Source organism: Macrosteles quadrilineatus, unplaced genomic scaffold, assembly GCF_028750875.1.
Source record: "Macrosteles quadrilineatus isolate MER2022 unplaced genomic scaffold, UCM_ALF_1.0 Scaffold_8__2_contigs__length_117827958, whole genome shotgun sequence".
Taxonomy (NCBI): Eukaryota; Metazoa; Arthropoda; class Insecta; order Hemiptera; family Cicadellidae; genus Macrosteles; species Macrosteles quadrilineatus.
The window spans coordinates 90081505-90106594 of NW_026542601.1; the positions used below are offsets into that span (position 1 = coordinate 90081505).

The 25090-nt window shown below is 36.7% G+C and overlaps 3 protein-coding genes across 4 annotated transcripts in view; 2 read left to right on the top strand and 1 right to left on the bottom strand.

Annotated features, from left to right (window-relative positions):
• Positions 1-601: 601 nt before the first annotated feature.
• On the top strand, positions 602-13387 carry LOC128999963 (uncharacterized). Of its 2 annotated transcripts, none has more exons than XM_054426765.1 (10): positions 602-835; positions 1838-2015; positions 4597-4748; positions 5849-5969; positions 6593-6727; positions 8376-8507; positions 9147-9279; positions 9801-9917; positions 10384-10495; positions 13160-13387. In XM_054426765.1, exons 2-10 carry the CDS (start codon positions 1876-1878, stop codon positions 13225-13227), a joined length of 1110 nt encoding a protein of 369 aa, XP_054282740.1. In that variant the 5' UTR covers positions 602-835; positions 1838-1875; the 3' UTR covers positions 13228-13387. The 2 variants fall into 2 exon arrangements, with proteins under 2 accessions (XP_054282740.1, XP_054282741.1); XM_054426766.1 differs by having other exon boundaries at positions 1873-2015.
• Positions 13388-14644: 1257 nt separating this feature from the next.
• Positions 14645-24993, bottom strand: LOC128999864 (TAF6-like RNA polymerase II p300/CBP-associated factor-associated factor 65 kDa subunit 6L). Its single transcript, XM_054426589.1, has 8 exons — positions 24655-24993; positions 22997-23234; positions 22632-22834; positions 21978-22157; positions 20482-20589; positions 18535-18786; positions 17532-17650; positions 14645-15613 (listed from the first exon to the last, which is right to left on the bottom strand). The coding sequence occupies exons 1-8, from the start codon at positions 24910-24912 to the stop codon at positions 15160-15162; spliced, it is 1812 nt and encodes a 603-aa protein (XP_054282564.1). The 5' UTR covers positions 24913-24993; the 3' UTR covers positions 14645-15159.
• The window catches only part of LOC128999862 (origin recognition complex subunit 2), a 28141-nt gene continuing 27827 nt past the window's right edge, over positions 24777-25090 (top strand). The window contains exon 1 of the mRNA XM_054426587.1: positions 24777-24869. The gene's annotated coding sequence lies outside the window, so the exon portion shown is untranslated. The remainder of the gene's footprint in view (positions 24870-25090) is intronic.

The following is a 25090-nucleotide window of genomic DNA, read 5'->3' on the forward strand; positions in this document are numbered from 1 at the left end:
AATCTTATTTGGATGAAGTTGTTAGGAGTGAAGTGCAAGAACTTACCGATCCTAGAAGCACCGGACCTGATCCATAAGGATAACAAATCTAAAGAAGGTATGTTAATCTCTGGTATGGCATGCACTATAAATTAACAAATATTATGCTGTATTAGCATTTAGATATCATTCTCTTAATGGTTATAAACGTAAAGAAATTCACTTCAAAGGGAATATGTTGGTATGATATGTTAATACGCCTTAGTTTTCTTTTAATTTTTGGCCGGCAGGTCGTGCTTTTAAAAAATAATAAAGAATAATATAATAAGAAAGAAAATAATAGAAGAGTACATACTGGTTTTTAGGTGAAGGTGATGAAAAAGAGTGCACTCATTCTACTACGGGACGTTCTCGGGAATTTGTATGTATATAGACAACCATGATAACGAATCAGTTTGATAATAAGTACCTTTACAGAAGGTGTTTACTTTTAAGGGTTTTAAGTGTTATATTTAGGGCCAATATGTACACAGGGGTTTTTGAAACCTGCTGCACACAGATAAGACCAACTTTTTATTTTATCTATTTTATCTTACAAGATGTTACAAATTAATTGTTAACAATACTGAAATAATAATGTTAAAATAATGTATTTAATTTAGTTTGAAAACGGGTGATTAGTTTTGTGATTTGAACATTTGTACTACTTAAAGCAGCATTTTGGTCACAGTTTAATTGCAAAAGTGGCCCTGTCTGATAAGAAGGCTGATTGTAAGGGGACAAGTTCCAACATCATCTCTGTATCAGCTGATTTTCACAAGACATTTGCAGTAGCAGTCAGTATACCTATTTGAAGGTGGGTGTGTTTTATCATTCACTGTGTGTATTTACACCCCTTTTTTAGCTTTATTTAACTTATTTTTCTTGATTTAGTGTAATTTGTTGTATGAGCATATAAAATTTTGATTTTTAAGTAACATTTAAAAGTAATGCTTAGTATATTTAAAGTTAAATATACTAAGCAAAATGTCTAGAAATTATGTAATCATTTTACATTTAGAAAAATATACAAACTAGACAACTAACTGAAATCTGAATTTATATTATAGTTGATGTTTGATAGATATCCATTTTCTACAGTAATGCAAACTTTGGTGGCACAAATGAACGAAAAAAATGCTAGTAATGATAAATGCTATGATAAAATATAAATAAATGTATAGATTTTTACAAAGTATTCTGCTGTATTATTTGGTAATTAAAAATTAAAAATTTAAATATTTGGAAAAAAATATTAGGAGTGAAGTATCTCATTACAATGTATTGTTATCTTATCTAGGCATTCAGCTAAATAAACAAATGTAGAATAAGAGGAAAATTAACTTGCACTATCAAGCTGCCAACTAGCTTCTTGTAATCTCTTGTTCATAGCTGATTTATAGCAGTCAACTGAATGAAACAGCTGATTTTAACAAGCTGATCGACAAAACAATTTCCAAACTGAATATACCTTTTGGTATAATTTTCATGTCTGCTGTACCCTACTAGCTCTCAGGACTACTTTAGTTTCAGATACCTGCATATTATTGTAATAGATATCAGTATGAGATAAATTTCAAAAATGTTTAATCGATAAGTTTTCAAATCAAGTATCACACTCTTCTTTACAAACCAGCTTGTAGGTAAAATCACAAAAGTTGCATTCACTTGTGAACCATAATTTTTACAGCAATGAACTATTTACAGCTCAACTATTTTGCTATTTTACTTGTTGAACTATTTTGTTAAGAATTATTAGGACCATCATGCTAATTTCAATCAAAACCGAGTTCTTTCTCTTCTTTCTCCCACCCCCCAGGGACCGCCCTTGTACAGGAGTAATTCTTTTGTCAGAATATGTCAGGCGACAAGTTTTGCTGTGTTGATGACTTTGAAACCTTTGCGTTATCAACATTGCCAAAACCTGCAGCTGACTACTACAGCAGTGGAGCTGAACATGGCCACACTTTGGGTCTCAATAGAGAGGCCTTTCGAAGGTAAACACCTATTTTACTTGTGGGTAATATTATATAAGTAATAGTAAAATGACTTGGAAAATTAGAAGCATTCTAGCCTACTTTTTAATTTACTGCATGTAATGCAAGTTTGAATTTCTTACTGTAGAAAGTATAGTGTGGAGTGGGATACCCCGTGTATTCTCTTCAGTGGGGGAACTGACCAAACTGATATGTCATATCATAGACAAATGGAATGAATACAGACCGGCAGCAGTGCTGCGGTTATCATATGTTCCGGCGCCCACCACTAGGAGTGTCGTGTAGTTACGGCGCACACTGCTGCAGGTAGGCTCCTGCACTCCTTGCCTGCAGCGGTGTGCGCCGTAACTATACGGCACTCCTAGCGGTGGGTGCCGGAAGCTTCCTTTGACAGTCTATATTTATTCTATTAGTCTATGGTCATATGGTTTGACGTTTGATACTATGCTGTTGTACCGGTTAGGTGAATATGGGATTGAGGTAAATGTTTGCAACTGAATCGTTTACTTGGTTCACTTTTTTTGCACTCATAATGACTGTTAAGTTAAACGAAACTTATTCATTTATTTCTTATAAATAATAATATTGACTGTATTAGTTTGACCAGGGTACAATACTTATTGGAACATTGACAATTTTGCCCCTGAACTGTTTGAATGTACATTTGTCTCAAGATCATATGTTTAATACTTTATATATTTTGTTGTGTTTATGTTTGTGTGATCTAAATAAGTGTGGATTCCTTTCGTTAATATATTTGTTTCTCATGAATTTAAAAGTTTATTCTTACAAGTCCCCTAGAGAAAGAATGCCTTGGATAATGCGTATCCAGTCAGTGCTCGATTTGTAAAAAATTAGGTGCCTGAACTAATGTGATTTGTACGTAAATACTGTATGAATAGATTTATGCCAATATTTTTATCTTTCCGAAAGAGAGTTACGGTACCAGACTTCCGCTCCGCTGCGTTCCAATAATACTAAGGTTATAACAATGCAAACAATGGTGGGAGTCTACCACTTTTTGATAAACAAGGTTGAAGAAGCGTTTTGTACACTTTGCTGATATTTACCTCTGATCTGTTAACATGTAAAATCTAACAGTAATTGAATGGCTCCCCGGAAAAACGTTCCAAGCGCCAGAATTAGAGTTTGCAGGTTTTTGATAGAAAAACGTTCCTTGTGCTTTTGTCTATCAAGTGGTGACATCTTTTGGCCGATTTTATAACTAAAACATTGAATTATGGGTAGGGGAATTTGGCACTCCCTGGAAGAACGTTCCTTGTGCAGCGTATTGGGCAGACAAGACCATGTCTTCACCAGTGTCAAGCCTTATTAAACAATTAAATAGAGGCAAAAAACTAAAGTTAAACATAGATTTTTGGAAGAAGAAAGTTGAGAAGAGTCATAGAAATAGCGGGAAAGAGTAAAAAAAACTAGAAAAATGAAGTAGTGCCTGAAAAAGTACCTATTTCTGAAGTATTTGGAAAAACGTTACTTGTGCTACAATGCACACTACAGTTGAACACTAAAACGTTTGTGATCCAGAATATTTACCAGGACATAGGAATTTAATTTCCATTTCTAAATACTTATTATTAGTAAATTACAACCTAGCTGTTGTTAATTTACTGTTTACTGTCTTATATGTTATTTTTGTTAAGTGAATGGGCTGATTTATTTAAGGATTTCTCATGTTCCTGCACACACAACGGCTGCAAGACTTTACCTTTTGTGACTGACTTATACTGTACCAAGATAATACGTTTTTTTACAAGATTTGGTGTGTTCTTTTAGTTAAATGAAGTGCAATATTGTAAGTCCCAAGCACACAAACAATATCAGCTTAATACAGCAAATGCTAGGGGTTATGTACGTTTCATTAACAAGATATTGTGTATTCTTTTAGTAAAATAAGATTCAATATTGTAAAAAAAATCTTTCACTTGCAGTTTGAGAATTTCTGTACCTAAGCAATAAAAATAATGAATTATTGCAGCTATTAAAACATTATTCTTTACAAAACGTTCCAAACGCCAGTATTGTAGAATGCTATGTTTCAGTAGAAAAACGTTGCTTGTGAATATCAACTACGCCCAAGCAACGTTTTTCCACTACATTTACACTTAAAATGTCAAAAGCTTAATAATTTGGATTTTTACTTGAAAAAAATCCTTACAACATTGTTTTGACTAGACCTATCAAGTAGAATCTAAAAAAAATCCAAAAATAATCTTTAAAAATTACTCTTTTAACGTTTTTTTAGTTTCTGTAAAGTTTACAAAACGGCGCATGGAACGTTTTTCCAGGGAGCCATTCAATTGTGCTTGCCTTCAAATCTGAAGGTTGCTGGTTTAATTCCAAGCAGAGCATTTTTGGGACCAGATAACGCATGCCATTCGGCTATCAATACATGTAATGTAAAAGTTTGATTTTTATCTTAAATAGTAAAAAAATCAGGGTTTCAACCGTTTTCTGACAAAAAACATAAAAATGCCAATGGAGTAGAAACACAAAATGAAGAATAATCACCCTGGTGTGTTGATGATGTATTAATGTAATCCAACATTATTGTACGATGTAGGCTGCGTATTCGCCCAAGGATGCTGATAGACATGACGGGGTTGACAATGTCCACTACAGTACTGGGGGAGAGGGTCTCGCTACCCATTGGCATTGCTCCAACAGCCATGCAGAAAATGGCTCATCCACTCGGAGAGTGTGCCAATGCCAAAGGTATCCAACTAAACCCTGTTTAACAGTCCTATATTACCTACCTTACCATTAATTAATATAAGTAATACCTGGAACTTGCGCATTCAAACCTCAGCAGATTTTTGAACTAACAATGCCTCTCCATATGTTTTGTATTCACTGCTAAAAGTGAGTCCAACGTCTAAAATATTATCATAGATATTAAAAAAGTTTCTACTCCTTTAATCTATGTATTATACACCTGGATGGATTTTTTGTGCTAGTAGTCTTTTGTGTAACTATTGGGCTGGCACTTTTCTGTACACAAGTGAAATGTTTACGCACGAGCCATAGGCGAGTGTGGAAAGTTTCTCAAGTGCAGCAAAGGCAGTTTGCACTTGTGTTAACCATTATATTTTTCCTACAGTTACCGTACTATAAATCATATAAATAATTAGTCTTTCAAACACTTTACAACACGTTTTCGGTTAGGTTAAATCCAAACATTGAATAAAATGGGAAACGCTTCACCAGCTGATCATAGTCGTAATATCTTTAAGTAATGCCAACTTATTTCCAAGCGTACACGGATTACGTGCATAGTAAAAGCACGCTGTTTTATGTTGGTTGGTTGGAATACTGGTGTGCGCCAAAGTAAGGCTTTCTGTACTATAATCTGTGCAAGGAAGCCCACTTTGTCGGGTGACTGTAGGAAAAATACAATGTCCCACTAAAAATACTGAAATATAGGCACTCAAAATTTTCTTTCCAAATTGCAGTCTTTCTAAATTTAGGAAAAAACAGTGGTGAGCTCTATCGACCTGACTGAAAAACCCAAAATTATTAAAACCAGTATCCAAAGTTTGAGAGGTCCTCACTACGAAAACCACCGAACATATACATTGAATTTAGATGGATGAAAGATTTAAATATGTAAGTAGTGCCTGACATGTATTCCAGTAAACTTCTCTGACGACTGGAGGCTGATGTGTGCAACAAGGCCAAAACATCAAATTTTAATGAAGTTTTTTTCTATGGCACGAATATATACCCAGAAAACCTAGTTTGTAGTGTCAGAGTTTAATGACCGTGATAGCATTGCTTGTGTCATGTTCAAGTTTTTAATATTGCTGATGTTTCAGCGGCTGGAGCGTTGGGAACAATATTTACATTGTCAACGATAGCCACTAGCAGCCTAGAGGAACTAGCCACTGACGCTCCTCGGACTATCAAATGGTTCCAGCTGTATATCTACAAAGACAGGTGATGATATTTTATGATCTATCTGCACAAAATAGGGAAACACAAGATCATCGTCTTTCATATCTTTGTCTTTGATCAGTTTGTGGCAATTAGACAGGCGCTGGAATTCGTTGGAAACTTATTTTCAGAGGATATAGTACAGTTTATGCTTGATTCCGAAAATAAGTAATCATACTTTGTACGAAACATAGAGAAGGGTGTCTTGACTCATAGTTTTGAGAAACCAGTTGTTCCAAAAAAACACTCCGAGAGAAAAACATGATTTTATCAGTAGTTCTTCCCAGGGGTCATTACTAATGGTTTCATTTTTTTGTGGGTGGCAAGTAACCCTGTTTAAGCCCTACACTGCTTAAGCCATGGACATAAATACAGTCATCCTACAACCCAAAAGAACACAAATACAGGTGATAGCAGCAGCTATTTTTTTTAAACTTTAATTTCAAACTGCAAGTATTCACACTGTAATTCTCAGTGAGCAATTTTGCTGTTATCACATCACATCCTCCAAAATATTTACCAATTTTTATTGGTAAATGGATCTACCAGGTAAGCTGGCTGATCCCTATCCTAGCACAAAATAATCATTTGGCAATTTTTCGTGTTTTTTTTTTTTTTGTTGATAGGGAAGTGACAAAGAGACTAGTCCAGCGTGCAGAAAATAATGGATTCAAAGCATTGGTTTTGACTGTAGACGCACCTATCTTTGGCATCCGATACCCTGATGTGAGAAACCAGTTCTGTTTACCACCACATCTCAGGTATTATAGAAATATAATAGGCCTACATGTAGTAACTGTATAAATGAAGTATAAATTTCAAATTTTGTTTGGGAGATTCATTACATAAAATATCCTCTTTTACTACCATTGCACAATAGGTGGTTAAAGTAACAATCGTGTATCTTCATATCCCCAACTAAGATGAGGACGTAACTAACCATTATTTTACCGGTAGCTTCTTAGCGAATTTCCTCTATTTAGAATAAGCTACCGGTATTATATTGTAGGTCTCAATATAAGACCTAGACCAAAGACCAATCCACTTTTTCATTTAGATTCAAATTGATATATTTTTTTAAATGCTAAAAAAACACACACAATTGGTATATAGGCTACTACTGACATGTTTGTGGTAGATTTTTAAAAACCAATAATTTAGTATATTGGAGCTTTGTTGTGCGCTTAATGAGCAGAAAATCTTTTAATCCAAAGAATTGCGAATTTAATATTCTCGTGTTATTCTAATGGAGACAAGACAATAGTTATTTGTGCAACTAGTGAGAAAATGAGCAATTGACTCACTCGAGAGAAATCCTTACTCACGAGCCGTAGGGGAGTGAGGAATGGTTTCTCGAGTGAGGTAATTGTACTTTGAACTCGAGTTGCACATTATACTTTTCCTACAGTTACCATAAAACAAATAAATTGGTGAAGAAACATAACCTTTTTTTACACAGAAGTGAACTTTTAATATAACATTTAATGTGAAGTGACAAATACAACAGTACAACAGCTGACCAGCTGATTTACAGCCAGTGCTGCCAACGTATTTCGCGCGCATACGACGTTGCCTGCATGTTACGCGCTCACTATTTCGTGCCTTCACGTTGCAAATCTGGAGTGAGACAAAGTAATTAGAGTGAGACAATGTTAACATTTTCTTACTGATGAGCGAATTGGCCACTTTGCTTTCTCAAATCAGTGAGAGAACATGTACATTGTTAGGTAACTGTAGGAAAAGTGTTTTAGTTTGCTTGTTTATTTTGATGAGCATTGGCTAATGTATTTTTATTTCAAACTACAGTATAAGTTATTAACATTTCACTAAATAATCACACATTATTATAACTTTCCTGTTGCAGAAAACCTAAATACTCATTAATAAACCCAACTGTCCTAAATGGTCCTAGCAAAATCAGCTGATCTAAACCAGTACAGTAACAAAGCTGTCATCTCTCTCATTCGTCACTCCCACCTTTATACAGAATCAGCTGGTAGGCTTTGTTAGTAACAATGCTTAACGCAACACAGATTATCTCATTCGGTTCTACATTCACCTATTTTTAGCTAAAAATACAATTTTAGCATAGGAACGTCATTGTCATAGTAAAATCTTTAGTGAAGAATGAGAGTAGAATGGAGTAAGATGCTGGGTAGCTTTGTTACCGACTTTGATAGGTTGTTTTATCTGAGATAATGTTTTAAGTGTGTACAATGATCAAGGATTGACAGCCGGATCCAGTTTCAACCATAAAATAAACTGGCTTACCTCAGCATTGAACCAAGGTTACTGATTATTAGAATAACAATTCAACCACTTAACTATGTACAACTTCCCGACAACACAGCTACCCTACATCTGATGGTAGTGATGTAAAATAATCTTCTAATTAAATTTTGCTTACAGGCTTGCAAACTTTGTAGATGAAAAAGCAACTCAAATCAATGAAGTGAAGGACAATCAGTCAAGTCTGGGTGCGTATGTTGCTTCGCTGTTTGATCAAGGAGTTACCTGGGATGATGTGAAGTGGCTGAAAAGGTAGAATTATACATAGCCTTTTTAATTAATAGCTCTTAAAAATTATAAAACCCTTGGAATTTAGTGTTTTACAATAGGACAAGGATGTAGCAAAGTATAAATGTACAGGTAGGTAGTTCTTGAATCTACGATGGAAACAGTTACACTGGCGACAGAAACTAAATTCCATTACAAAATTCTCTTTAGTTTATTTTTATTTCAGTTGGAAATAGAATTAAAGTAAACAATTATTATGAAATTAAATTAGTTTATTTATGATCAAATAAAAATGTAAACAAATTAAATGTAAATTACCTGGTAAAATGTAGACATTATAGTTTTTATGCCATGGAGATTAAAATAATATTTACTTGCAAGATTTCTACCAAGAAACTTTGGATGTATACCAGGTTTAGTCCAAGGGGATTTGAAGGACATAGATAGGCTTATTTGTTGGCCAGGTATATGTTCTACATTTATTTGTGTCAAGGTTCATTGAGATGGTTTAGTAGTCTTAACATTCATCCGGGACAAATAGACGGACATGCAAAAACCACCTTGCTTCCATAACAATACAATAGATTGAGAGATACATATATAAGGTAGGTATATATTATCCATAATCTTAAAAAAAAACTTAATAACACTCTTAATTGACAGTATCACCAAGCTTCCGATCGTACTAAAGGGGATCCTGACAGCAGACGACGCTATCATTGCTGCCAACCTTGGAGTGGCTGGCATACAAGTGTCCAACCACGGTGGAAGACAACTTGACACTGTCCCAGCTACGGTAACTGATTATAGAAAACATTACACCTATCCCATCATCATAAAAAGTTTTTTTTTTTACTAAGAGAATCTAAATGAAATTGGTGCATAGTGGAGATTTGAAGTAGAGGTTTTTCTGTAAACACCAGCACTGTGTTTTACACAGTGTCCCTATCTCTATGCAACTATCAATTTCAGAGAAATAATAGTAGCGATAATAATGAGGGGGAAATTTAAGGCCCCACCAAGTATGAATTGTTTATTGTAAGGTTTGTGGTTGATTGAACACTAATTTGATTTACGGACAACCTTTTTATACTTAAGCCACACAAAACTGTTCTGCAACATGAGATGGTAAATATACATACAGTAACACCAAAGGAGTTGGTAGTGAATTACTGTACTTTAATCTGTATTATTATCTTAACAGGAAAATCAGAGAAAAAAAATTAACTTACCTAATTTGGTAGTGGTTACAGGAATCTAATTTAATATTTTTGAAATCATTTCTTTATTTTGTTGTACTGAATATTCGTATTACAGATAGAAGCGCTCCCTGAAATTGTAAGAGCAGTTGGAGATAGATGTGAAATATACTTTGATGGAGGAGTCCGAACTGGTACAGATGTGTTCAAGGCACTTGCTCTGGGAGCAAGAATGGTAAGCCAAGCAATGGATAGCGTTAAGCAGTTATGTACTGTAATGTTGATTGAGATGATGACCTTTTTTTAGTAGGTATATAAGCATGTAAGAATGTGAAGAACTAGATAAAACTTGGAAATCAAATAATATACAGGTGGATTGGTGGCATTTCTTAACCTTGAATTAGTCTGTCCACATGTGAGACAAGATGTAATCCAAATAGGAATTTAGTTCTTGGTATTTATACAGTACCTACATCATATGGCTTATTCAGTCAGCTATAGAGTTAAGTCAAATTGAAAAAAAAAAACCTTCAGTGCAATTTACTTGTGTTAATTTGTCTCATTAAAGAGTCCTAAGTAAATCAATTATCTCCCCTTCATAAGGCTAAAGCAATATCACAATAAATTAACAATACTACATACTTCCAACATAGATTTTGCTTCTTCAAATTAATAAGCTAATCAAAGTGTGGTTTGTGAAGGTATTTGTGGGCCGGCCAGCACTGTGGGGGTTGACACACAGCGGACAGCAGGGGGTGGAGAGAATACTCAACATTCTCAAGAAAGAACTTCACACAACAATGGCTTTGGCAGGTACGTCTGTGTGGGCAAGGGCCAGCTGTAGCGTAAAACATAACACTCGGTGTTTAATATGTGAAAGTTGTTACGGGTAAAAATCAGTTTACTACAGTGCCTACAAGTAGATACTGATTCAAGGTCATAATCTAAATGTTAATGTAACTGAACCCAACAAAGAATGGGAGCTCTCTCCGCTACCTCCCTAAATTATCTTCTCTCCAGTGGCGGCGCTTTACTTACCTGAACGGTAGGGTGGGCCGGGACATTGTGGGGTGTAGTGGGAGGGGGGAAGGTCCTCCCCCGGAAATTGTTTAAAATTTTTGACATAAATTAGATGGGTTTTTATCATTTGAGGCACCTGATTAGAAGTTGGGTTGGTTAAAAAATGGTATGTTATTTTCTAAATTTATCACCATCACCCCTTTAACTTTATGATCACTAAAACCGTAATATGGCTACTCTAATAAATCTCTAAAAACAATATTACAAAACTAACTAAAACTGTTAACTTATTATTTCATAAAATATTACAACTACAACCCGTTTGCCGGTTGGTGTACAATATAAACTGCGGGATGTAAAAAGGTAAAGGGGGTGTAAAAAAAGCTACACTAGCGCTCAGCACTCCCAGCGAGAATATTGAGAATCAATGTCCAGTGGGCCAGCTCAAATCGGCCCACCCTGTTCCTTATGCCAATGTATTGTTCGCTGATAGTCAAGCGCCGCCGGCTGGCGTTGCCTTGTACATTACGTTCTTATGGTGGCTAGAAGGGCTCCGGCCCGCTTGTTGATGTGCGACCGGCATTCAGTGTGGCAAATCCTCGACTTTGGAAGTAGCCTTCCTGGAGGTGAAATCGGGCAAGTACCCGTCAGTTCACGGGGACACTCTAGGGGAACGTAACTTTCCGCAGTGTGAGGGCAACGGCTGGGCGCACTCCATCAGCCAATCCCTGTCTCTGAGACCGGAAAGTATGGTTATCTAGAGTGTGGGGGGTTCTCCCTGGAACCTCAATTGAGCAAAGGGTGTCGCCACCTTTGGTGGATAGGTTCATCCGGGTGGGACCCACTTCTATTCCTGCCTCCTTTTGGGAAACCCTGACGGCCTGGCAGTGATGTTGGGCTTGATGGGCAAATGAAGTAGATCGGGTGCTGGGTTCAAGCCCGCTGGGGGTGTTCAGGGGTCTATCGCCTTGGTCACCTCTGGTTTCCCAGCAACTGGGTAAGGCCTCGATCGGGTAGTGGTGTAAATGGGTGGTTGGTCCCCTTCTTCCTGGCTTTGATGGCGGGTTTTGCCTGTCAGGGATTGGATAGGTCCCGAGTGTTGCTTGCACTAAATGCGTCAGGGCATTTCACTATGGTCCTTCTGGGTTCCGTACCTGGGGGAACCCAGGTGAAGTGACGCTTAAACAAGTAGCCGGTATCCCTGGTTAGGATTGAGGGGCAACCCTCTTTCCGAAGGGTTGCTTCGGCAGCCGGTGAGCTTGATGACCTTAAGTCATCCTCCCATGGTGTACCAAAGGTCGGTGCGAAAGCTTCGGCCTACATCATGGGGCCCGGGTATGTTTAATTATAGGTACCGGGTTAGCAGTCAGGGAGTTTCTTGCTCTCATGACAAAACGAAAAAAAAAAAATGGCTAGAAGGGCCTTAAATCCATGGCCCTCCAATGCGTTACGATATGATTGCATTGTATTTCAACAAAAGTTATGACCCGTGGAAAGTTAGTTATTAGTTTATATTGAAATTTATTGAATAATATCAACCAAATAACCTATAAAGTATTTAAGAATATACTTTACTATTTTGGGTGGGCCCGGCCTACTTGGCCCTAATTGAAGCGCCGCCACTGCTCTCTCTACGACCTTTAAAAGTATTAAGTTTTGACCCTTTGTAGCAAATAAATAGAGTATGGCTCGATGATGATATTCCCCCCTGTTTTTATATTAATTAAGTGGTGAAGGTGAGTGCTGATGATTGGGTTAAACTAAAGACTCGTTGACACAGTATTGACAAGACAACAGAGCTGAATTAGACAACAAACATTACTAAAGTTCCGAAGACAACAAAAACCACTTATCTGTCACTCAAACTTGGCTAGAAATTTGCATCACCTTTTCAAGTACTTATCTGATGCTTCAACAGAGATACTTTAACATTCCAAATTAATTAACCTCTTTTCAGGGTTGGTACTAAATTTAAAATGTAAAATTCCCTGACTTTTCCAGGTTTTCCAGACTGACATTATACTTTTTCCAGGTATACCGTAAGTTGATATCGACCAATCAAAATCAAGAAATATTAGAAAAAAATGTAAATATTCAACTCATTTAATCACTCCCAAACACAAAACTATTTTCAAACTATAGGCCTATACATATTGATTCCTACCCATACCGATTACTAATTATCGATATAAAAATATGCATAAGTGCTTATGTCGTTATTTTTGCCATTAGTCATCACCCTGACAAAAACATGTTTAGACTCAAATGTAGCATATCTGTCAAATGGTTGTCTTTCGGAAGAAATTCCAGAATCTTTTCATAATTTCCTGACTTTTCCTGACCAACAAAATTCTCTGACTTTTCCAGGTTTTCCCTGACCGTACCAATCCTGAGGTCTTTCAAGAACTATCTTCCCATGATAACAAGCGTAGGTTGATAAAAATTAATTTGTTTCAGGTTGTTCTTCAATAGAAGCCATCACAAAATCCATGGTCGTCCATGAAAACTACTACAGTCATCTATAACCAATTGTCAAATAAATAATATATTTTGTTGTATATTCCACAGAAAACTTGATGGAAAATTATTTTTTATTAAATTGGCTAAGTTCTAACTGTGATTTAAGTGTCACTGTTTATGTTCATGTTTACAGTCTAAAACTTTTGCCAAACAGCTACTTAACAGACTACCCGTCATGCCCTTTAAGACTATTTTAATCTCCTAATAGTTACGAGGGTTATTCTAAAAGTAAGGTCCGGTTAAGAAAAGCAAATTAAAAATAAAAATTTTTCAAAAACAATTGTTTAATCTACATTGCTTGCATATTTGTCTATTTTTCTATATAATCTCCATGCTTATTTAAACATTTTTCAAATCTCAACAAGCTTTTGAATGCCTAAGTCGTAGAAATCGGCCGCCTGCTAAGATAACCAGTTTTTAACTGCTTCTTTTGCTTCATCATCCGTGACGAAGCGCTTGCCGCCAACTAACTAACTCCTTCGTACCAGAACAAGAGGAAATCAAAAGGTGGAAAACAAGTAGAGGTCTGAAATAGTTGATCTTCACGAATTTTTTGGTCAATCGTATTGACCAAATCTTCTGATGAACTGATGGTCGGCCAGACCGTGATTCATCATGCACATTTTCCCGTTGTTCATTAAAAGCTTGCACCCACTTGCACACTTAACTGTCACTCATTATGTTAGGACCGTATACTTCAGTAATCTGTCGATGAATTTCTGCCACTGAAACGTTTCTTGCAGCCATATCACTGCCCTTACTTCAAAATCGGCGGGTCAATCAATTGTCTTAAACATTTTGAACTGGCACTATAAACAGCACTCAGCAAGAATAACAAGGCTAATGGCGCCGCTTGACGGGCAAGGCATGCCGGGAGTCGGCGCGCATGCGTGTTTTGTCCTTGGCGCCTACTTCAAATAGTTACAGTGAATCGGACTTTACTGAAGCTTCATTGCTTCATTCCTACAAACTCAATCAGGAATCAGGTGTTAGGAAGACATTTGATCTCACAACAAACGACTAGGTGGAATTCAATGATCTTGGTAAAGTGACTGGCTGACTGAGCTGGTTTCATCGAGGATAACAGAAGCTATGGAAGCGAAAAACTAGTAATTTTAAAATGCAGAGATGGTGTACCTTTGATTAAAACAATTGTTAAAATACTATAACAAGAAAGATGTGTCAAAATTAAATTCCTTATTCAACAGGGAACCAACGTTAAAAAAATAAATTCAACATTATGGTTTGCAACAAGGATTTTATTTACAGGTAATTCAAATTACATCAATTTTAAAATAAGTCTAATAACTACTACACTTGTACAAGTAACATAACTGACTTAAATACATTTTTCCACAGTTAGTATATAAAGCTTTAAATAAGTTATAACATGAATTTGTATACAAACTATTTTATCTTTGCTAATAATACTTAGTACAGATACTGAGAATGATATAAAGTACAAAAACTACATTGTATTAAAATAAAATATTTATATTGATCGACATTGTACTTGTTTTCAGCATTCAAGTGATGGTTCAGGGCATCAAAAAGGCAAGGAGTCACTTGTCAAATAAACAATACAGTAAAAACTATTTGGCACAATATATCTAAATCAAGAAACAGTAGGCTCAAGTCTCAAGAACTGAGTTTCAATTGAGTGGTATAAGAATTATTTCAACTTTCAGATTATTATGAATACCTCTATCTGTTGGATGATATTTATAAAATGCCTGTAGAGCAACATCAAGTATGGTATAGGCTACATAGAAAAATATATTATTTTAATTTTCATTCTTAAATCAGAACTACTACCATTGGAGGGTTCCAAACTTTTACTAGCAACACCTGCCAATCATGAGGTAAAATGTTTTCTGACTACAAACTAACTTAAGATCTAATCTTTATCACAGACAGGCTATCGACAAAATCAAACGTTATAAAAAACCAAACAAATCTCCCACACTCGACTTTTTGTATGACGGAGAACAATATTTGGTGCTTCGAGTCTTTTTCAGAATATTCTGTTGTCGCCACTTTTGAGCAAATCGGTAATGATTGCTTTTAAAGTCTTTCTGTAGCAGCTCGCCGATTTTCCGCCGCTTCAACATAGAGGGGTGCTTCTGATTGGAGCCGATGAAGTTGAAGAGGATTTCTTTGGGTTGTCTAAAGGCGCAAGGTGACAGAGAGAAGACAGAGTACATGTGTAGCTTGGGCATCATGCCTCGAGTGTCTGGCTGGTACGGGAACAGCGACTGGTTGGAGGTCTTCAACAACGACTCGCGAATGCTGAGATCCACATCAGCAAACGGATGCTGCTCCTTGCTGTCTGAGTCACTCAGCACAACTTGAGTTCCGGGGAATGCTGAGCCAGGAGGTTTTAAATTGTACCTGTAAAAGAGAGGAGAAAATACTGCATCCACAAATAGAAATTGTAACTAACTCAACGCTTTGGGGAACTACAGAATAAATTGTAGCTAACAGTTGTTGTAGCTTTTATATTGGATGAACTGTGAACTTTGTTAAATGATTCGAAAACCTCAAGTCTGCAAGGAGAAAATACTAACCGGAAAGATAAAATGTCCCCCAACACTTGTTAAAAACTGGCCACTCACTAGGGAAAATGGAGGCAAATATTTGTATTTTAAGGAATTCTAAAAAGAAAGGAAATGTGATGAATGGTAAGAAAAAGGTATTTGTAAAAAATTTAAAAAATATAAATATTAAAACTAATGATAAGCGAGTATTAGTTTTAGTTGCTTAAACTTATTGCCCAAAACTTCCAGTAGCCAAGATAATTTATTAGTAGGGATGCTTTTCAGATTCCTTGTCATTCGCCTATTAAGTCCGATGATGATTAAAGTGTCCAATAGAAATGGATCACCAATTACAGTAGAATTCCAATTATCTGAGTTCCAACTATTTGAATCGCTGATTATCCAAATTGCTTACAGAAATATTTGTTTTTTTACTTCAAAACACAGTAATAAGAATCGTCATTTAAGAAGGCAGTGACCTTGTCAAAATCCAAAACCTTTCTCACTTTGTGTTGACATCATAATTACCTCCCACGGTCACGGAAATATCGCCATCGTTTTCCGTGATCGCGGCAAAATGTTTAATACATCCCACGGTTGTGCAGACATCATCATTGTCTCAAGTGGTCACAGAAACATTGTCATAATCTTCCTTATCGCGGTAAAGTTTTAAATATATCCCGAGGTCTTGTAGACATCATCATCGTCTCCTTTGGTCACAGAAAAACAAAATCAGATGCTGCAATTGTAAGCATAAATTTTCCGATGAAAGCGTCTGCCTCAGCCTATTTTAATTAAAATACCCAGAATTTCTGTAAAAATCCAATTATCCAAATTTTTTACTATCCCAATGGGGTCCGGCCCCAATTGATTCGGATGATTGGAGTTCTACCATACCATCTTTATATGTATTTACCACATTGTGAGTAAAAAGTATAAATAAAAAGTATAAAAGTGTAAATCTGTTTCAAGAGTTATTAGATATATTTTTATCTACTTTCCGTAAAGAAAGAGTAGTAGTAATTGGACAAACTTGATGCAGGTTTTAATTCGCTGATGTCTATTAAATGTGTCTTATTTTAGGACGGATTTACAATGACCAACTCTCTGGTTAATGATACCAGAGAACTACCAACAATTTACAAATAGATTATTATATTTGTTTAGAATCATTTTAAAATTTGCAATTAAAAACCTAAGAGTAAACAACTAACGCCCTAAACATCAACTATTGAGTAACATACTTTAAGATTGTCTTAAGCTAATCTATAAAGGTGATAAATCTGTAAGGAGTAATCTACACTACAATACACTGAGAAATGAGAGCACCACCCAAAAACTCACTAAGTCTTGCTACAACATACCAAGGAATGAGAGCGTCTCCTTAAAACTCGCTAAGTCTTAGTACAACATACCTAGGAATGAGAGCGTCTCCTAAAAACTCGCTAAGTCTTAGTACAACATACCTAGGAATGAGAGCGTCTCCTAAAAACTCGCTAAGTCTTAGTACAACATACCTAGGAATGAGAGCGTCTCCCAAAAACTCGCTAAGTCTTAGTACAACATACCTAGGAATGAGAGCGTCTCCCAAAAACTCGCTAAGTCTTAGTACAACATACCAAGGAATGAGAGCGTCTCCTTAAAACTCGCTAAGTCTTAGTACAACATACCTAGGAATGAGAGCGTCTCCTAAAAACTCGCTAAGTCTTAGTACAACATACCTAGGAATGAGAGCGTCTCCAAAAAACTCGCTAAGTCTTAGTACAACATACCTTGGAATGAGAGCGTCTCCCAAAAACTCGCTAAGTCTCTGTTCTACTTTCTGCCTTCTGTTGACATCTTCACCTTTCAGATGATTTCTGCCTCTTCTGTACATTCTCTCAACAGCCACCTGCGGATAAGTGATAAAATGTCTCAAGCTCAAGTGCTATAAAAAAAGCTGATGTTATTGTAGAGTGGTGAGTGGTAACTTAATTAAATAATAATTAACTAGGAGAAACCCGTCGAAATCGACGGTTAGGGGCCTCTTCGTTTATATGGGCGTGCGACTTCATTGGCAACAAATGATGCAAATGACATAGCAAAGTGGCATTTCCAAAAAGCAAAGAATACTGTAAATTGGCTGTTAGGTAAATATTGACGTTTAAATGCATTGTTAATTAACGTATCTTATAAAGGGTGATGTGATCTAGTTTAAAAGGAATATGGCCTTTCTGTCATGACAGTAGTTACTTAAATAGTATTAATTCTTCTCTTTGTGTCATTTTTACAGCCAAAATGTCATGATATTTATGGTGGCTCAGTTGGTAGCGTCGCGGACTTCGGGCCCAAGGCAGTAGTGTCGTGGGTTCGGATCCTGGTCACTGCTACAAACTTTTATCAGTACAGTTCACCTTTGTACTATACCCCTTGCTTTGCTGGATACGTTCCACGCACAGATCTGTAGTCTATGTGGACAGGCAAATGCAAGGTTAAAAGAGGCCGCCAACCCCTTTAAAAAAAAAAACAACTTTAACGTTACCAACCTAGTGGGCCACGGTCCGTAATATAGGCCACTGCAAATAATTTGTCAAAGATAGGTACCGGTACCATTCTAGGCAAGGTTTCAGTGTTTGGATGTTCAATGAACCCTCTGATAATCCATGCATTTTGCATTTTGTTCTGACCATGCTCCCGGTCCCGTAGGCGACAGATTAGCGAGGTTCTATTGTATGTTCATTTAGGTTTTAAATAACAACCATGCAGTAGTTATTACTGTTTTCCATTTAGTCCTACCATGATTGCCCCTTTGACACACTGCACATCCTGCGCGTCGGCTGGCGATGTCTTGTGATCCTCCAACACTGAGATGTAGCGTTCAAGTATCGGCCAGAAGTATGAGTCCAGCGTACGCTGACCCAGGGCCGTGAGACAGACGACAGCTCCATAGTGTGATTTGAGACTAAGGCTGCTATCTAGTAGCAGCTGCAGCAACTGACGCACTGTGTCCATCTGCTGCTTTAACTCAATACTCCAGCACACCAGCACCTGGAAGAAAATGACTTCTTTTGGTGACCACGCCAGGGAAACTTTGTAAGAGAGAATTGCAAACGTTTATTATCAATTATCAATTATTTAAGATGGGGACGCCACTATGTGCGTATTTTAACCCAAATATGAGTGTAGGATGAGTGGTGCGATCTTGTAGTCTTGTTAATGACTAAGGCCGACATGTTCCTTAGACACAGCTGTTAATTAATAGCCCATACAGCTAATGGCAACTAAGGGACCTACAGTTTATTGTGGAATCCGAACCACATTTTATCCTCGTAATTAACGAATTGGTCTAATTATTACGATAGTACAGCGGATAGTCATAGTACTCACTAGTGCGGACGTTAATCCACACCAGGTAGCATCGCATCCACAGTGCATCCCTATAATTATCCACAATTCGTGACCTCCTAGTAGCTGGATTACCGGATGACGCCACCCGTCCCAGTTTTTAAGAGAATTTGGTCTAAACCTCTCAAATTTCAGTGGAAATGCCAGGGATCAGTGTATTACTCTCACACTATAAAGTTTATTAAGTTTAATACACTAATGACAAGCAACATACCAAAACATTTACCTTAACCGGATGGCCGTAACATGGGTTAGGCTCTGTTCTTGGTTGCAGCGGAGAGTGTATATGAGTGTGAGTAAATTTTATGAAAATGAAAAAAAATACTCTGTTATTTTAATATTTGCTAATTTACTTAATAAACGTACAACTTAAGTTAAATTTATTTGTTTATAGGCTAACTGTAAGCGCTTAGTGACCATTATAGTCGGGACCACGAAAGTTTGCAGTTGGCAGCAGCTAATCACAAGACAAGACTAGTGCGACGTTGCCATGTCGCTCGTTGACGACACTAATTAAAATACTAAACAATATTTTCAAATCAGCTGGTATTATTAGATTTAGCAACACCGTACTGTCCTAATTGGCTCCTCTGAAGTCACGTGGTAAATAGGCTCCTCCCTCAACTGCAAACTTTCGTGGTCCTGACTATAGGTATTTGTTAGCCACAATAAAGAAACATTTTCGTTCCATTCAATTTAACTAATACAGAAGAGCCCCTCTTAACTGACCTCGCATTAACTGATAATCGGATTATTTGCCCTCGATTGTAAAATATTACAGTTTGTTTTAACCGACCTTGCTTTGAGAACGGTTCGGTTTAGTTGCTGCTTTTTAGGATCTCGGCATTTCCACGCCCAAGCTCGGCGATGGCAACCATACATTTATCTCCAGAAGGATGTGACAAAGAATAAGTTATTTTGCATTTATCCCAAAAAATAATAATTCTGAAAACAGCCGCTATTTTATTAATATAATATAGAATTATCTTATCGCTAAAGTAGAAAAACAACGCAACTTTCAGGGAGGACTGGGGAGGGGGGTTAAAGATTCTGATAAATTGGTTTTTCTCATGTTTGACCCTCAAAACACAAAATTTCCCATTTTCTCTCTCTAGACCATTTAAAGAGCTTAAAAAACAAACAATTTAGGCTCTAGTGTATCAATGTGTTTTTTTACGGTTATTGGTTGTGGAAAAAATTCCAAAATTGTAAATTTAAAACTCCTTTGTTATTCTTATGGAGAACATTGTAACATGTTTTAGTTTGCTTGTTTATGGAAATATTTTTATCAAACTTGGCAAATATATTTATTTTACACTAAGCTATCTAATCCTGTACCTTAGCAAGCAGTATAGCAGCTCTTTTACGGAGAAGTAAATCATCACAGTTCTTTGCAGCTTTAGGCTCAATAGCGACCACCAGTAGAGCATTCACTGCTCTGTTTACCTGAAATAACCAAATGAAATAAGAAATTGAGAACTAAAGATAAATAACCTAGTAACTGCAGAATAAAATGTTCCTAGTCATATACATAATAAGCATACATCACTTCACACACACACATCCAACACACATTTGCAAATCTAAGAAACTTCATCAGAACACAGTTCACAGACAAGATGCTTATTGGAGGTTTATTGGTTCATGAGTTTACAAAGCTGAAACATCCAGAAAGAGTGCATTTGGAGTACACGGTAGAACTCCAACCAATCAAATCAATTGGGTCATACCACATTCGGATGATTGGATTTATACAGAAAATTTAGGGTATTTTATAGAAAATACACCGAGTCAAGCTGAGATTCTCTGTGAAGATTTCTAGATTGAAATTTCAAGCTTTTGCCACCATTTCGGAGGACAATCGGTGTGAGACGATGATGATTCTACAACTACAAGACCGAGAAAAAGGTTCAAGATTTTTATTATGGAAAACGATGTTTCCGTAAACGTGATAAACAATGATGGGGTCCACACAACCACAAGAAATATTCAAGATTTTGACACAATCATGAAAGAAAATAATGTTTTTCTGACCACGGGAGATGATAAGGATTTGGCGGATTAGAGCTTCTGCCTTCTTAAAAAGCGATTCTTATTACACTGTAGTTTTAGGTTTTTAAACATCTTTCGATTCTGATAATTAGCGATTCAATTTTCATTTCAACAAAATCTTTACTCATTGAGTTTAATTTACAAGTACGTTGAACAGTGTCAACAAGTACACGACAACAACATGAATTTTTACAAAATTTACCCTCCAGTTTAAATATGCCAGTGGGTGTTGGTATGTCTGCCAGGTAAAGGTTTAAAAATAAATATGAGAGTATTGATCCCTATGGTATGCCATTTTTAATTTCTACAAGTTGAGAGTTGTGGTCAAGCTTAAAGTTTGGATGGTTGGAGATTATCTGATTAGAATTCTACTGTAAAGATTTATTTTATATGTCACTTTTACCATGAAGAAACAATATCAATTAAACTAAGTATACTGTATCGAAAACTTTGGATCCTTACCTTTAAAAAAGTCCACGTAGGCCATAGTAAGTACAGAATACACAGATAACACACAATAATTTGATACTTTGTCTCTTGAATGTAGAAAAACCGGGATGAAGACCTTAAAGCGCAATACAGTTCAGATCAGGTGGAAAAAGAGCTCTTGTTTTACACCGCACCAAGTGCCCCTGGGGACAAAATATTTTGGGTTTCCTGTGTCTTCTTCGGGGTACTTGGACTTTTTTTTAAGATAAGCTAGATGATACTCCTTTACTCTACAAATTACAATCCTATCATAGGGCCTTTACTTAAAAAAAAACAAAAAACACTTCACTTACAGCAAGTTGTGAGCTTGGATCAACGTAAGGGTTGTCCACTAACGCCTCCACGGTCCGCAATAGAGCGTCTGTTAGTCGGCCGTTGCGTTGCAGTTTATTGACAGACAATGCAACCAAGTTTAAGAAGTAAGGCACCAACGAACCTATCTTGGAATTGGTCCTTAGGTCAGCTAGAGCTACCTACAACAATTCAAAACAATCTTATGTTTCCAAGAATTAAAAGTACCAATAACTGGGCCCACTTATTGGTTACACAAAAAAAAACTTACACAAAAATAAACAAATAACAACATACCAGGTGTCAGCTGTGTGAATTAAAAGCAGCACCGTCCCTGTCGGCGGTTGACGTCATACACAGCACGCGAGTCTGAGGCAACCTCTTTCATTAGCCTTGGCCAGGACCATCGATTTAAGCCCAATGGTACGGATTATATATGTAGCTGTGTTACTGGCTAAGATCAGCTGTTTCTCCAGCCAGGACCATTTAAAGCACAATGGAGTGGATGTAGTTTGTAGCTACTGAACACGATCAGCTGTTGATTAGCTAATTTATTAAAATCCCAATGTAGTCATTGAGTGTATTATTTAGCTTTGTTGCTGGCTAAGATCAGCTGTTTTCTTTAGCCAAGACCATTAACTATCCGAGTCACTCACCCTGAGATGGGGCTCGGAGCCTCCGATGACGACACGGGCGACTTGCAGGTAGTAGTTGATAAAGTGAGGAGGAGGCTTGGCCTGGGTGGGTTGGTCGTCTGGGCGCTGGGGTGGTCTGGGTGGAGTGGCTGTGCTAGAGCTCGGCTCATCCTTGACACTCGGGGGCTCGGTCTTGTCTACCGGGTCAGGCAGCAGCCACAAGCCTAGCAACAACAGATATTATCATTTTTTATGGCCATATGACAAATAGAATCTTGGTTCGGAATATATCTTGCTTCGGAACAAGCCAGCACCATAGGAGGCAAGCACTATGACCATTCGGCCACTCACAGACAATTATATTATATTGATATTTTCAACCTCACCTTTAACATATTCATCGCCCAACTTTGTAAATCCTGTTGCCAGACTAGACAATGCTACAATGTCCATTTCTGCATCATTTTCCACAAACACTTCAGCTTTCGGAACATGTATAAAGTCCAACGCATGAGGCGCTGAATGTCCATACACCATGGGACAATCGGAGGCTTCTAGAACTCTGTTGACGTCCTCTGTGAGGAGTTTTCTCCTTTTGTTGTTGTGTAGTAGTATTGCACAGTTCTGGAACAAATGTAACAAATTAGGCTTAACCAAATAAGTATTGAAGGCAGATGAAGGATTAGTGTAAAAAATCATTACTAGAAATAATAAGAAGATGGAGTGAGTATCCAATAGGTTGTCTACCAGTTGGATCAAATTGAATTTCAGTAACTTATGGGAGGGACTAAAACGCAAACTATCAAAACTTACGAACTTTGGTACCAATAAAACAATACTTTTCAGTGATTTGAACTATAGTAGGGACACGCAATATTTTTTGTGCCGTAACAATTTGAGCTGGTTGCATGCTCCCAAAATATGTTTTTTTCTCTCACTGATTCTGCATTACCAAATTTAGTTATTGCCTCTACAGCAAGATACAACACAAGACAGATCTGGGAAACTTTACTATGGTGAGGCCTGATTTTTTCAGTAGGGAGTTTTGGGACTTTAAATGAAAATTTGTTACTTTTCATTTTTCAATGACTTTTGTGATTCCCTGATGAAATCAGTGACTTTTCAGTGACCGGTAGACACCATGAGCTAACTTACTAAACAAGTAAACTCCACTGCATTGGGCTGCAAAGCAGGAACCAACACACTAATTATTGAAGGGTGTACCTAAGAAATTATTGAAGGCTACTTTTAACTCTGTGGCTTGCTGCTCACTAATAAGTTACGACCTATACTTTGCCATTCTGAGCATTGGCTGGTTAAGGATGAAATAGAATTTTACTCTGAAATATTGGACCTAAACTTGGCAACTAACTGCCTGGACAGTAAGTTACACCCTCACAATGTTTGGTATATTTATATATATATGCCTCAGTCTACGCCTTATAATAGAAAACCAGTGAACTACACTTCAATTAATAATCAGTCATAGTTTAGTTCAATCCAAGTGTCAACATTTTATGTTTGGGCCAAAATAATATTCTTAGCCAACATTAGGCTACGGTATAGGCCTAACTTAATTAAAAAAAATTTTATTTTTTTCTTAGTTTTATAACAAATTTTTTTTTTGTAGGCCCTAAGCCTACTAATTTCTCATTTTTTTACTCTCATTTTGTCCGTGTTAAAAACTGCAGCTGAAATAAAAATTGTGCGAGTGGGCCACCACTTTAGGCAGGCTACAGAAAAGGGAATGCATGTTGGATTTGTTTGTTGAGACGTTTGCCGAATCAGTTTCCACGTAAGTTAGAAGTGTTGGTCTACCAAAGACAGATAGGTTGAGTCAGGTCAGGTTTGTTTAAATTAAAATCAGATACTTAGCAAGGTTATTAACTTATATGGAAGAAATTAAGTTACAACTGTTGAGGAGACCTCCAGCTAAGAATAGGCTAGGAAAGTTATTTTATTCTGTTACGATTAATTTAACATTAGCCTATTTAATAACTTAGGCCTATACCGTAACACATTGGAAATAATTTTAAAAACTTACATTAACCATCTCTCTAAGCTTGTATGAGATATCTTCCGCCAAAACAGTGCGAGCATCTTCAGAGATTTCTGACAATCCAATAGATTCTCCTATTGTTGTTATAGATTCTGTTGTGATTAGTTCATATTTCTTAGGACTCTGTTCAACAGTTTTCTTTTCCAAATTTTTCTTCCCGTTAACGATTTTTTCTATTTTGGCACTTGGTGACTTCCCAGGTGAGTCCTTCTTTAGTTTATTTTTATCCATTGCAATACTCATATTTAATATTAAGACCTGACTAGTCTATTCTATTCTGTTGCTAATAGAGTAAATTACATTGGTTTATTCATAACCTAAAATGAAGCAGTTCAGTGACAGTGACTTAATTAAAGCACACTTGTTGCTGTCAGTGTAGGCATCACGATCACATACTGGCGAGTGCCATAAAAATAAATTA